This window comes from Lepisma saccharinum, chromosome 4 (genome assembly GCF_977018435.1).
Source record: "Lepisma saccharinum chromosome 4, izLepSacc3.1, whole genome shotgun sequence".
Taxonomy (NCBI): Eukaryota; Metazoa; Arthropoda; class Insecta; order Zygentoma; family Lepismatidae; genus Lepisma; species Lepisma saccharinum.
The window spans coordinates 7,859,572-7,874,835 of NC_139232.1; the positions used below are offsets into that span (position 1 = coordinate 7,859,572).

At 42.1% G+C, this 15,264-nt stretch overlaps 1 protein-coding gene across 8 annotated transcripts in view; it reads right to left on the bottom strand.

Moving 5' to 3' along the window:
* Nucleotides 1–15,264, bottom strand: part of Pgant9 (polypeptide N-acetylgalactosaminyltransferase 9) — a 912,350-nt gene that overhangs the window by 104,631 nt on the left and 792,455 nt on the right. For all 8 annotated transcript variants that reach the window (XM_083120278.1, XM_083120277.1, XM_083120271.1 and 5 more), the window contains one exon: nucleotides 5,375–5,544. In XM_083120278.1, coding sequence (XP_082976404.1) covers nucleotides 5,375–5,544 — 170 coding nt within the window. The remainder of the gene's footprint in view (nucleotides 1–5,374; nucleotides 5,545–15,264) is intronic.

The following is a 15,264-nucleotide window of genomic DNA, read 5'->3' on the forward strand; positions in this document are numbered from 1 at the left end:
GGGTTGTTCCAGGGATCGTCCAATTCCAGCACACCGCGCTTCTATCCAGCAACGAAATTCCAGCGACCCGAAACCGACGCGTGACGTGCACGCTCCAGCTCGCTTTTGTAATCCTTCAGCGCTTAATTCCCATCAAACAACCAACTCACGGGGAGACGGCGCTCCCCAGGGCCTCATGCGTCGTCCTTATCTCGTCCCTCCGAAGCCTGGCGGACGGGAAGCGTACTGCGACGTCGCGGCGCTGGGGAGGAGGACACGTGGGCAACTTCCCAGCGGGCGTCTTCCGCTCTGCTCGAAGGCCGGTTCAAGTCCAAGCGAGAGTTAAGGGCTATGGATTGGGATTCGTGGACGGTAAAGTTGAAGCCCTGATTCGAACGCCACTTTACTTCAAAGAAAGTTTCGAAAGATAAGTCTCCCTCTGACAGTCATATGTCAAATCCAAGTAAAGCACAGTAAATCCTCGCCTCAAATCCTTCCCACCAATAGCGTCTGTTTTAGGGACTAACAGCTCTTGTCATGTCTACATGGAGTAAATGGGATGTTGCCAATTCAGTTTTTTCAGATATTTTTTAACGTGAGGCTGCGGTTGCGTCATTTTTGCTACGTTGTCTTACGTTATGCTATTTTCTTATACAATGTCGAAACATTGGAGTGTAACGTCGCAGTGAATGAACACTACAGGTAAGAGTGACAACAGCGCTTCTCAGAAAAACAGATGCTGGTTCGAAACCAGATACGCTCCGTGTCGACTTCTATTTGAGCTGTGTCAGATACCGAACTGGCCTTCGAATCAGGCCTTCAACTGTACATCTTGCTTGACTTGATTTAGTTTGTTTTTAAGTCCAATTTATGCACTGAAAGGCTAACCGGTACTGGACTATAGTTTAAATTGGGAACCAGAACCACTATCCCGGTAATCTCTGGAGCAAGGTTGCACACAATGGTAGAGAAGGGGAAAAAGCGAGTGGGCGGAGCAAAACAGTGCGCGGTGCCGCAAAAGGCTGGTGGCTGCAGTAGTGTTTTCCCAATCCACGCAATCTTGTTCTGTTGCACGTGTTCATTGGTCGAGCCCTCTCAAGTCAGTATTTATTTGCGCAGAGACCTGCTTTCCAGAGATTCGCGGGGTGTAAGGGGTGCTCCTTCCACGTAATGCACCCAATAGTCAACCTCACTTCCCCCTAGTACACCCTGGACTGCAGACTGACGAGGCTCTGGCGACTGGCCCCATGGCCAGTATAATTTTGTTTGTGTTGTTCTGTTTTGTCCTTATTTGTGCTGAGTGCTCCTTTACAGCCTCAGCTTTTAACGAAAGTCAAAAGATTTTAATATTTTATGATTTTAGTTATGCAACGTTAGAGTTGTTATATGTAACGATAAGGGGCTGGACCCCGTATAATGTGACGGGTGCAAAATAGCCTTAGTGCTGACGCACCCACAATTTTAAATTCAAATTCAAATCCAGAGATTCGCGTGACAGAGTATACGTGCATCCACCGAGCATCGAACTCATGACCCCTTGATTGCAATGCGGCGACGCTACGACACGCTAGGACTATCTGCCATCGGGGAGGCCCGTTTGATTTGATGTGATTTGTTATTTACAGTCGTTTTTCTGCCGCTTTTGGATAATCGCGACGATGAGTATGAGTGACGATATGACGCAACTGATGTCTACTATTGTCTCTTACTGTCTCTATAATAGCATGCACCTTTCGAAACAAAATATAGATCGAGTGGTGGACCATGTAGCCAAGTGTTCCGAGATTCAGCCTTGGAAACTCGTTGATTGATTTTATATTCAAAGTCCACTTTATGCACAGTAAGGCTAAAAGGGACTGGATCTACAGTTTAAAGTATGATCCGAAGCACTATGTGCTTCCACCGGGAATCGAAACCGGGACCCCTTGATTACAAGGCAACGATGCTACCACTGTGCCATCGGGGAGGCCAGTCTTTGAAATCATGCAAGTTCATACTTTCTAGGGTATCCCCTATTTTAGCACCGTTCAGGCCAGATATTGCGATTAATTAGTGAAGGGACTTTTCGGTTACGTTCTTCCGACTTTTCATGGTGGCTTTTCATTAGGTACAGAGCTACTCTCTCTAACACAGGAAATTTTGTAACTACACCCTGTCCCAGGCATCTCTGGAGCAGGCGAACGAAAACATGTCTCTGCGCAAGTAGTGACATGAGACGGCTCCACCAATGAACACGTGAGAGGGAACGGGATTGCGTGGAGAGGGGTAAAGCGACTGCAGTTACCAGCCTTCCCAGCAGCGTGTACTGCTTAGCTCTCTCCACTCGATCCCTCCTCTTCTCTGACGTTGTGCGCGAGCTTGCTCCAGAGATAGTTGAGACAGAGTATAAACACACGGCCTACTGAATTAGGCGGGTGGAAGAAGTTCGCGCTGTTGCCACGTCGGAGCACAACGCCGTGCGTTCGGAGGTTTAAGAGAATGAAAGATCTCGTTGTAGAGTTGGTCTTTGTAATTCATGATCTGATACAACAGTATTTGCTCGAAAGGACAGGGATGGCACAAAAGTGATCCGTAGAGAGGCTTGTCTGACGCTGGAACTAGGCAACGCAGCCCGGTTGACGTTGCCATACATTGCGCGGGAACCAGCGACTTTTGTCCCGCTCTCGCTTTGCTTTTCTCATATTGACACCAGTGCAGTTCTGCTCAGCCGCCTATTTTCATGGCCGTGCGTTTCAACCTTACAAAAGCCCTTCAAGAGACGTTCTCTTTGTATATTTCGTCGCATACTTACGCACGATGAACTCGCCCCCGTATAGGGAAACGCACACGATACACACCAGGTGTTCCGAGCGCTGGAAACCGCAGCTAAGCCCCTGCGGTCGCGACGATAATTAACAGGATGATGCCGGGCTGCAGAATCTTTTAATCGGATTAAAACCTTAGAATACTTCGGCGGAACGGGCCGAAAATCGATATGACATTTGCAAACGTTTCGAAACCTGGATGCTCTGTCATAATAAACACTGCAGGTAGTGTTTGGTCTACCTTCAAGTACCACCTCCCCGTCAATCTCCAATGATTCTCTCGTGGGGGAAGATCAAAGAAGGACAATTGAATGTAAAATTGATGTTACTGTGAGAGCATTACAGCTTCTGAAGCAAACAAAATCCGCAGAAGTGTTACTTTCTACTATTCCATTCGGTTCTGGACAGTTGGTGTGTAAAGGGTGACCCTACCAGGTTCAACACCCAAATGCCAACCTCACTTCCACACCCTGCACTGCACTTTGCAGACTAACGAGGCTCTGGCGTCTGGTCCCATGGCCAGTATATTCCTCTTTGGGACTTGTGTTGTGTGCTGTCCATGCCTGCTTATGATTACCCCTTCGTCGATTTAATCTTATCACCATTCAACCTCATCTTCGAAATTAGCCTTGAGTGGCAGAAAGGCGAGGTAAAATAAAATAAATCAATCATGTTCAGGACAGTCTTGAAACATGGAATCGACTAGTGGATGGTTTCTGATAATGTTTCGAACTTGTATCGTGTAACTAGGGCTGAGCCGATACCACTTTGAACAGTTACCGATGCTCTTACCGATTCTCACCGATAGCGATTACTTGAAAATTCCAATAATTAAAATGTGTTCAAAAATATTGATCAGTATTGGTGTGCAAATATTATTTTCCAAAAATATGCATCAATTTACCAAGACATTCGCTTTATAATATTCAAGAATTACATCGGAATATTAAAATACATATTATGCAATCGTAAAATATAGTTTTTCGGGCAAAATTGGTGCAAAATACAGTTTCAATTTTGCATAATTTCCAGGATAATTAAACACCGCGAAACTTGCGCCCAGCATTTTTGCGGACCCCGGGAAAGACCAATATGCGTGGAAAGTATCGGCTGGTATCTGTAGATGAATTCGTATCGACACTTTCCGATGCATATAGCACTGGTATCGGCAGATACCGGTACATCGGCAGCGGCTCAGCCCTACGTGTGACGTTTCCTTTTTGTCTCATACAAGGATTACTACGTCACCGCAGCTGCCCAATTACCGTGCACGGTGGTGTTACGAGACTCTCCTAAAAGTTACAGCTGCATTAAGCCCTCTCAAGACGTGATATTGTAAAAGAATAAAACCTTAATATTTTCCCTTTGTCCATGGTTTGTTAGAGCCATGTAACTTTGAACATTCACTGTTATATAACGCTGATATTGTCACTTATACAATAACAATACAATGAGCCGCTTCTTTCTTTTTAAAATAGCGTCTTTCTCAGATTTCGTACCACCTCACACGCCTCAATCAACGTTCTGTCTAATCTCAACACATCGTCTTGGCAACCTATTCAATAACGCACTGAATCTTTCTAAGAATTTCTTCAAAACCGGAAATAGCTTCAGCGGGACAACAGCAAAGAAATAAAACGTAATAGTAATACAACAAACAAGGCGTATCAATCGTTCGTGGGAGTTAAAAAGTGATTGTAGTTGAATAACAGAAAAATAGTATCCTTCATTCCCGTCCACACAATGGCAGAGAGAGAAGGATTACTTCTCTGTAGACCTGTGAGCGATGGGAGATACAACTGTGGTAGGAATAGAAAGTAGGACGAAATAAACGGGAAGGTACTGGACTGGACTGAATATATATATATTTAAACAAGTGTTTGGTCACCATCACTAATATGCTTAATATATAAGGGGCAGTCACATGAAAACTGATAAGCCACCAAAACGTTTCACTGAAAATATATTATTTCAAAAGTAATCTTCATAACTGTTAACACATTTATCCCACTGGGATACAAGACGGGCAATTCCATTCGTGTAGAAGCATGTCGGCTGCAGACGAATCGACAACCTTACACAGTCTCATACGTACCCGTCCGAGCAAAAGGTAGTAAGAAAATGTGAAAATTACTGGGAGAAAGATCTGGGATGTAGGGAGGATGCTGAAGGTTTCCCAGCCAAATTCCTCACCAGGTTGGAAGTGTGGGGGCTAGCGTTATCATGGATGAATACCGTGCCGTTCGCCAGCATTCCAGGGAGTTTCGACTTGATGACGCGCACACAACAGAAATGCGGCAATGAATTTCTGGTTCTCCAGCACCCTCGGAAGTTAGGAAACTATTCCCTCCTCTCTGTCCTTCACTCACCTCCATTCTGATGTTGAACGAATGCACGTAGCGCTAACTCCATTTCCTGCGCAAACAACAAGTGCAGACTTCCACAGGTTGTCACTGTGCTTCCCTCCTTCCCCACAGATGGCAGTATGGTTCCTAAACAGAAGTGTTGCTAACTTTTGCGCGCCTTTGTGTGGTGATGCGTTTTTCATTGACTGAGGATTATACAAAAGATTAAGCAATTTGAGAACTTACCCATATCGGAGAAATCGTCGACGAGAAGGATCTCCTTGAGGAGATGTGGCGGGGAACGGTCGAGCACCGAGTGAACGGTTCGCAGGAGCACCGACCACGCTTCGTTGTGGAAGCAGATGATCACAGCAGTCTGCGGGAGGTCCTCTTGGTAACGCCCTGGATCTTTACACCTGAAACGAACAAACCACAACGCATGTTATTACTTGTAGATCATGGACACACAATATGAAAAGTTTTACGTCCAGCTTATTCTCAAGTGGGCTTGTCGGAGCTAGACTCCACAGTTTAGAATTTGATCAAAACCACACCGAAAATCGAAGCAGACCCCTTTCATTACGAGGCGACAAAGTTGATATGGAAATATGAATACAACAGACAAGCATAATACAGGCCACATGATCAAAAATAAGTGAAATACAAAATGCAAAAGCAGTAATCACCAAATATAGAAACATGCCCGTCCGTGCTGATCGAGTCAGTTTGCCCATCCGTTGGATATATGATAAACTGCAGGACATACAAAGGGGACAACCAATCCACTTAAAATGCTCCAAAAAATTAATTGGTTGCCCGACACTTTTTTTGAAAAAATCATTTTTTGTTGTTTTAAGCCCCTATGCAAGGGGCAAATTAATGCAAATTGTTTAAATTTAAGGCAAAAACTGATATTCGCTTTTCAGAGTTGTAGTTTTTAGAAGGCTGTATGCAGCCAAAGTTTTAGCAGAAAATATTTGAGCTCTCTTACTGGCTCTTTTTAGTTAGAGCTCTCAGAAAATGCTACTTTTTCAGTTTTTCAAAATTTGAGCACTCATCTCTCTCGTGGAGGACGTAACAAAGATTTGATATTTACAGCATGAAGAGTACTCAGTGAGGAGTGCGTGGAAAAAAAATTGAGTTTGATATTCTATGTACGATCAAGTCATAACTGGGGGAAGTTGGTCATAACAGGCAAATTTTTCCCGTCAAGTTTAGTGTTTCTCCAATTTATTCGGCTTTATATCTTGTTGGATGATTACATTTTCCTTTATTCTTTTATCTACGAGGGTCATTCGGAAAGTAACTTCCGTTTGGGTATAAAACAAAAGACCAGGACATTGCGAGAGTTTTATTTATATACAACTGAAAGAGACAACTCTAAGCTATTTTTCTACAAAAGCACCATTTCTGTTGAGACATTATCATATCGGCGAACAAGGTTTACAATACCTATGTCAAGGAAATCTACCGCCTGTGCATTCAGCCATGCAGTAACACTGTCCTTGAGCTCCTGGTCATTGTTGGAAGCCACTTCTTCATTTGTGGAAAGAGGTGATAATCGCTAGGGACTAAATCTGGGCTGTAAGGAGGGTGGTCAAACAATTCCCACTGAAAATGTTGGAGAAGGCAGTATGCGGGCGAGCGTTATCATGCACGAGAACAATATAGATATCAGCATACTAGAAGATGATTTCAAATGAGTTTCCTTACAAAAAATTTAAGGCTATTAAGTTTCAAGTATAGTCCATATGCGAATTAAAGAAAATTTAAATCAACAACGGAATTAATGTTTTGACAACCATTGAATATCGCCTGTCAAGGACAACCGAAGAGAGGGGCAAAGGGAGGAAAGTGACCCTACTCCTATTTCTAACTTTACATTCACAAGGCGGATGTTGATGATCTAAAATGTACCTATAAATAAAATGAAACTTGGTTTCAAGAAACCATAAAGGTGACAATATATTTCAGTGTATTTAAGGATTGAAATCTGCAGAAAAATAGAAACATTTGTGTCAACAGATGTTTGATAAAAATTTCTCCAATGAGATAGTACGAGTAATACCCTGACCTCCTTACAAAAAAAATCTGACTTCAAAATTAGCATTCTACATCCTCTAATGAAAGCGATCATTGCCTCTATCTCCAAAAGTTATTGCCGACCTTCGTGGTGGAGTGGTTAGTACAGCGCGCTACCACGCCAGAGGTTCGAGTCCCGGCCTGGGTATTCTTCGCGAGTGTCCCTTCATAAATGTCATCCTCATCGTCGCGATTAGCCAAAGTGTCAGAAAAGCTATTTTTGAATAACAAAAATTAAATAAAAAAATTTGCCGCTTGTGCTTCCCGGTGTATGACTAGATTTCCAGTGTATCCATATCGAGAGGTTCGGAGAGGGGAGGGGGAGGGATGTAAAAATACAATTTTCCTCGTATTTCTGTTGTTTTCTGATACTTTCATACTTTAAACAAGTTGTTCCGCTTTTTCTTTTCGGATGTTGGGAACGGGCCCGTTGCAAAAGCCTGATGAAAGTGCCGAGATTCTTAAGCACTTTGGCAGGGAATGGGAAAGATTTAGCAGTTTTTTATAGCTTCCGCTGGCAATAAACCCACGTGTTGGACAAAGATTATCCCCGCCCATTCCGAACAGCGCAAACCGAAGTTTGTAAACTACGGGAGAACAAATGAAAAAGGAACAAAAACTGCAGCGAAATGAAACGATGAAAATCTCGAGAGAAAAGGAAAGAGAGAGAAAGACAAATAAAAACTCTTGGTTGTTTTCCTTTTTCTTGTCTTTTCCGCGAATCGGATAAGTTTTCCTAAAGCGTCGAGCTCCGTGTTTCGACAAAACTTTTCACCCTTCTTCCCTTAAGTTTCGGCTACAGGTTCCACGCTGTGATCATCGACCGAGTTACAGGGTAAACGAGGATAAAGGAAGACCCTGATGCTAACTCGAGCGTGAGAAAAAGCCAATCAGGACGCATATTGCTCTTCCGCAGCCAATGATATTCCCGATTACGGAAATTGCTAAAATTAAAATTAAAAACGGGCGGCTTAAGCCATAAATTGACGCTCCTCACACTTATTTTTTACGTTTGAAACAAATTTCGAACCTTATCTTCTAGTAAATGCTTTTAAACATGTAATGTAGAAATTAATGCCGTAAAAAGTTCAAACAAGAAATTAACAGCCTCTCAAACTCTTCTGTTGGGTAATAAAAAAAGCACCGTACTCTGTACATTCTCAGAAAATTTCGTATGTGATATTTCACCGACTTCCGTGGCACACCGGGCTATTACCACAGGGGTCACGGGTTCGAATCCCCGCCTGAGCATGGGCGTTCTTTGCGAGTGTCCCTTCATCAATTCCATCATCACTTATCGTCGTGATTAGCCAGAAGTGACAGAAAAGTGATTCAAAATAAACTAAATCAATCGACGAATGTATGATCTTTCATCTACAGACAGTGACATGATTGCCACAACTAGAATTTGATCGTGATAGTCATTTGTTTATGTAAAAATGTGTATTGTACGTACAACGTTATCTATGAAATAGTTTAATTATAAATTCAATTAACAGAAAATTTAAAAGCCTCCGAGAACTGTGTTTTACATCATTATCCGAAACATAGGGCACATCATAAATATCACATGGAGTGACAAGTACAAGAGCTGAATAGACAAATAACACCATGAGAATAGAAGATGAAAGATACGAGAAGGCAGATAAAAGAGACGATAAGGCAAATAAAAGTGACGGTACGGCAAATAAAAGTGACAATAAGGTAGATAAGAGACTAGAAAGCAAATAAATGTGACAATAAAGGTGACAGTAAGGTAAATAAAAGAGACGATAAGGCAAATAGAAGAGAAGGCAAATAAAAGAGAAGAGAAGGCAAAGAGAAGAGAAGGCAAATAAAAGAGAAGCGAAGGCAAATAAAAGAGAAGAGAAGGCAAATAAAAGAGAAGAGAAGGCAAATAAAAGAGAAGGTAAATAAAAGAGAAGAGAAGGAAAATAAAAGAGAAGGCAAATAAAAGAGAAGAGAAGGTAAATAAAAGAGAAGAGAAGGTAAATAAAAGAGAAGAGAAGGTAAATAAAAGAGAAGAGAAGGTAAATAAAAGAGACAGGAAGACATACAAAACCAACAAGAAGACATATAAGAGACAGAAGACTACAAAAGAACGATTAAAAGGAAGACAAAAGACGAAGAAGCAAGGAGAATTAGAGGGACATTTGCGATAGAGATATATTTTTAGAGTTTTTAAGCCCACTTAAAGAACAGACAGGCTAATCGGGACTGGACCTACAGTATAAAGTGGGATACGAATCACTGTTACTCCACCGCGTTTGAAGCACGGGACCCCTTCATTACAAGCCGACGACCTTGCCATTACATCATCGGGGAGGGCCGAAATAAATCTCGTTGTTTATTTCAACAAGAAACAATCAACAGAAAAGTTAATTACGGGAGATATGCCAGAAACAACTAATATACAATGTGTTAGACAATTATAAGTTAAAATTAACCCGAGTTACGTGCGGTAGTGCATGTGCTGGTCCAACGTGGCCAACATTAGCTTCAAAGTTTAAATCTCTTACGTGACAACCTCTCCTCTCCCTTCTCATCCCGCCCTACAAAAAAACGGTGTCCTAGTACGTGTTGTGCAAGTGCCACGTACTCTGACAGAACCGCTGCTGGATGGTGATAACGCCAAACAACAGCCTGAGACCTGACGCGCCAAAAAATGTGAAAATTTCCCCCATCAAGCGTCCAGAATTTCTGAGCACGTGCCGGGAAAACTCGTCATCTCTTAAAACGATGAAAGTTTTTCTCCCCAACAAACACACAAACAAGCAAACAAAAAAAAAAAAAAAAGCTGAATTTTCTCGACGTCACGTGCATTTTGTTCGTGAGGCTGCAAAGCAGGAAAAGTTAAAAGGAGTCACAGGAAAATGAAATAAAAACAGTTGACATTGCACAAATGCCACAGGAATGGACGTGTATACCATATAAACTAAATTTAAATTTTTAAAATGCTGCGTTTTCAGCAGGTATGAAAACATAATTAATTGATTTTTTTCTAAAATGAAACACAAAACAGTTGCACTTCTCATTATACGATATCAATGAATGTGTACATTTAATACGAGGGATGCTCAAAAAGTAATGCCCCACTTTTTTTTCTCATTACAGGTTCAAGATATCGAAGTGTCCTGTTCCTCAGTCCGACTGTGATGGTTCTTTAGTTTGTGCGCAGAGTTTCACGTTCGACCGATAGGCGGTAGCAGTGTAGCGGTGAATCAAGATGGCGAGTCTGTGTGACACTCGTTACAAACAGAGGGCGGTAATTGAATTCTTGGTGGCCGAGAACGAAAGTGTGGTGAATATTCACAAACTGTTGTGTGATGTCTATGGAACATCTGGAGTGGACAGTAGTACCGTTGGGCGGTGGATGAAGAGGTTTAAGTCCGCAGAAGGTGATGAAGTTGAACTGTGTGATCGTCCCCGTGCTGGGCGTCCCTCCACTTCAACCAAACCAGACGTATTGGAACGTAGCTGTTGATGTTTTGACCTAAGGTGAAACAGTAAATTCTGACAGGTACATCAACACAATGGAGCAACTGAAGAAACGCTACAGAAGAGTGAGACCAGACAGAAATGTGAAAGATGTGTTGCTTTTGCATGACAATGACATGCCACACACGAGCCTGAAAACCACCGAGGCAATCGCCAGATTGGGGTTCTCAGTACTCCCCATCTCCTTACAGCCCTGATCTCGCTCCTTCCGACTTCTATCTCGTCGGGCCAATGAAGGATGCACTGCACGGTGTGAAATTTGAGGACAATGAGAGTGTGGTTCGTGCTGCGAAAACATGGTTGAAGAAACAGCCCGCAAGCTGGTACAGGGATGGCATACAAGCCCTTGTTCCAAGGTGGCGTAAGGCCGTAGCAGCGAAGGGAGATTATGTTGAAAAATAACATGTATAGAGGATACATACAAACAATATTCTGTAGCAATATAATTAACGTCAATTAAATATTAGCTGAGAAAAAAAATGGTCATTACTTTTTGAGCGTTCCTCGTACTATGGAATTGTAATTTTAAAGGGTTTCGGCTGAAAATTACCTATTTTAATGTCCTTTTGTACATGGGTTTCATGTGACGTCAGAATTCGCACAGCCGACATGTTTGCGGCCAATTTCATTTGTCGTTTGCAAAAAAATATCCACCACGTATCGTTCGTTGCATGCTTATTTTAAATCACGGATGTCTGCTTTGGTATCTCCGGCCCGCTTGATTCCGCATGATTACAAGAACTGGCCTCAATCATGGCTGCTCGAAGCCACAATGGAACGGTTTGTGACGTAGGTGAAACACACCTGTAGAAAAACTACCTTCTAATAAAACAATAAAGTTACCACCCCTGTACACTGCAAGATGTTGTGAAGGGAATCTACGCATTCATAATCTCGGTAATTTGTGAAGAGAATGTGGTCAGTACCACGCTCTGGTCGCGCATCAACATGCCCTCTCCAGGTAAACATTCAGAGGCTGGATGAATCCCAGAGCATATAAATGTATGATTGAGTTTTATCCAGTACTCAAAAATATAATTGCATATAGTGAAAACATAGTGTGGCACCAGCGTGCCCTTATCATCGCCCGTTCATGAAGGAGCACAGAATCCATCGCAGATATGGCCAGCTAATTCGCCAGACCTCAACTGCATAAAAATGCATGGACACTCTTGAAGAAAGCTATGGTCAATCGTCTCAACCCACTACAGACCCTCCGATAGCTCACTAAGGCCACCGTACAGCAATGGACCGTATTCCTCGGGATATGGGCCTCCCCGATGGCGCAGTGGTTAGGTCGTCGCCTTGTAATGAAAGGGTCTTGGGTTCGATACGCGGTGGAGGCACATAGTGGTTCGGATCCCACTTTAAACTGTAGGTCTAGTCCCGATTAGCCTTTCTGTGCATAAGTGGAATTTAAACACCAAATCAATCAATCAAACCATCCTCGGGATAGACTGGAGATACATTTTACGTCGCTTTCCTGCCACTTTCGTCTAATCGCGACGACGAGGATGAGTGATATGTAAAAATTTATGAAGAGATACAGGGAATACCCGTGTCCAGACCAGTATTCGAACCCCTGATGGCACTATAGCACTGGGTAATATTTATAACTTGCGACTGTAGAGTGCGTATCATCACAGAAGCATGTGAGAGCGCTTGCAACTTATCGATGATAAAACAAACAAGGCCGCAACAGCAACGGACTTCGGGCCGTTTACCTCGCAAAACCAAATTTCCAATTTATTGCCAGCAGTGACGTTTATTTCACCATCGAATTCAGTTTAATCCAATTAAACGCTGCAAATCGGGAGGCGCAAAGCGAAAAGTGGAGGCCATCCTGGTTGTTTTAATAATCCACGGCATTTAATGAAGGGCCGCTACTTTAGCGCCTCCGATGGGAGACTCCTGGTCCCTCGATCCGGAGCGACCCCATCTGGTGCCACGTGTCATCCTCAAAATCCTCTTGATCAAAGTGTATTCAATTAGAAAATCCAACGGCCAGGCACTGGTGGCAATTGACGCTGGAAAAAAATACATTTTTAGCTGCAGGAGAGATTCACGCGCCATGGATTGGTGGTAAAAAAAAAAAAAAAAAAGGGGGCACTCCTCAAATCCTCTCATCTAACGCTATGTGACGTCGCATAAAAAGAAAAATGCACTTTTTTTACACTGTGAAGAAAGCATGTAGAGATAGGTGTCAATAGAGAATATACATTTATTTCGTAAAATAACCAGCAACAGGGCCGGCCGTATGTGGGTGCGGGGCCTGGGCATACAATATACGTGGGACATTTAACCAAAATGTGCAAAGGGTCTGAAAATCAGGAATGTTTCTTCCTTAGTCTGAAGTACAGGTGTTCTATATCATCATAATATAAACATTAATTAATTTATATACACTCGTTATAAAAAGTTTGGAATATTGTTATATTAGGCATTAGGTGATAGGCACAGCCCTGGAATGCAACAAACATGTTATCTGTCTGTCTGCTGGACGTTCTCCTGTTTTCGCTGACGTCACCTATTGCCTAATATAATAATACTAGCTGATTACTCGGCGTTTCCCGGGTATTTATTTATCACAATCTTGTATTAGACAGGAAAATAATGAATTCTAACTATAATGCAAAATGTAACTAATTTTAAATGTGATCGTGAATGTCACCAATTAGCTTAGACACTCCGAAAGCTATGGAATCTTAGTCATTTCTGGCATTTTATTTTTCACCCCTTCTCACCCCCATGCCGATAGGTGATGAACTTGGAGTTGAACCGAATTGGGAGTGTCACGAAAACTATGGATTCCACAGCCTGTATGTTAGACAACCCGAGAAACACTATCGTTGTGCGGATTGCATAGAGTCACGGATGTCTGTCTGTGCGGAATTGAATATAGGTGGTTCTCGATTATTTTTACATGTCATCCCTTCCCACCCGACCCCTATGGGTGCTAGGGGTGTCTTTACCCGCACAGTATTTATTTCCAGATTGCAAGTGATACGTGTACCAAGTTTGGTTGAAATTGCTCCAGGCGTTCGGGAGTTATGCCGGAACAAACAAATATACACACCCACACATACATCCATTTATATACATATATATAAAAATAAAAATAGAGATTCCAAACTTTTTGTGAGGAGTGTATATATACGTGTCCCTGAAGCTCAATTCTTTAAATAAAATGCAATGCTGTAACTCTATCATATATTTTAAGTGAACAATCTAAAATTGACATTAGCATAAAAATTCAACTATTATTCATAATTAAGTTGGAAGGTAGAAGGTATTTTACATATTGTTCGTTATCTTAACTTGTTTCTTTACTTTTGTTTTGCATCGTGTCCCCCCTGAGACACCAAAAAACAACTAACTGTTATATTTCCGCCTCAACTCCACTAGAATATTAAAAGATTACCTTCTATCTTTGTCTTAAATAATTTATTTTCATCATTTGACAATTTACAGAAATTAAAATAAATTTCTTATTTAGTAAAGAGGCAGTGTTTCGCTTGTCCCACCCGTGACACAAAATTGTTCACTTACTATAAACCTTGGAAAGTATTTTAAGGGTAGTTATGTTTAATCAACAGTGTTAAGTTTCATATTTCATTGCACAGAAACTGTAAGAAAAATGTTGCTTAAATATCAGTAGAATAGTTAGTTTAATATCAAAACTGTAGTCCGCGTGTCCCACCCGTGACAATATATTGTACTATACCTAAGAGCAAAAAAAACATCAGATGTTTAAGATCACCATTCCGCCACTGAAATCGGGTACAAAATTTGGAAAATGTACTTTGATTGGTTCACGCCCAGCAGAGATATTTATAATAGGCTGATACCTGATAGTGTAACTTTAAACAAATCTGATTATACTTCATGACAGCATTTTCAACCAGACAGCAAGTCGGCTATCCGAAGGCATCTCCTTACCAAGTGACGCTCATACTGCAGTTTCCTCACCGATCATGCGGTATTACTGTATTTGCGATATTCATACCTAAATTACCAACAGGAAATTAGGCGAGGGTCTCCAATCTCTCCTTCACAGATCGGAGCTTAAGCACATACAGTCACCAGAGCAATGCGAAAGCAACTTTTGGTACTAATCCAGTAACCATAGTGATGCCATGGAAGAGTCCGTAAAAAGCACTGATACCTAGAATTTTCCATTCCAGTGATCAATATGAGGGCAAAAGAAGGGTATGGGGAGGCGAAGCTTGGAGTGTTTGCGCAAATCAGTGCATGCTGTCATGGGAACTGGAGTCTGGATGCTTGGAAACCTCTCTAATCTCGTGTTGGAACTCTTGACAAAAGTTCCGGATGAATAAGTGGAATGTCAGAGTGGACCAATCCCGTTAGATTCCTGTAGCACATTCCTAGAAGTAGATTAGTGGATATTTCTGGCGCTGGGCGTTTCATTGTTATTTAGGGGGGGGGGGGGAATGTGAACCATCTGGAGAAGTTGGTGGATGAAGATTAAAATGCATTTTGCAATAAGTTTAACCTGCTTCGAAACTGTTCTACAGTCTGTCTCGGGAATCCGTGGA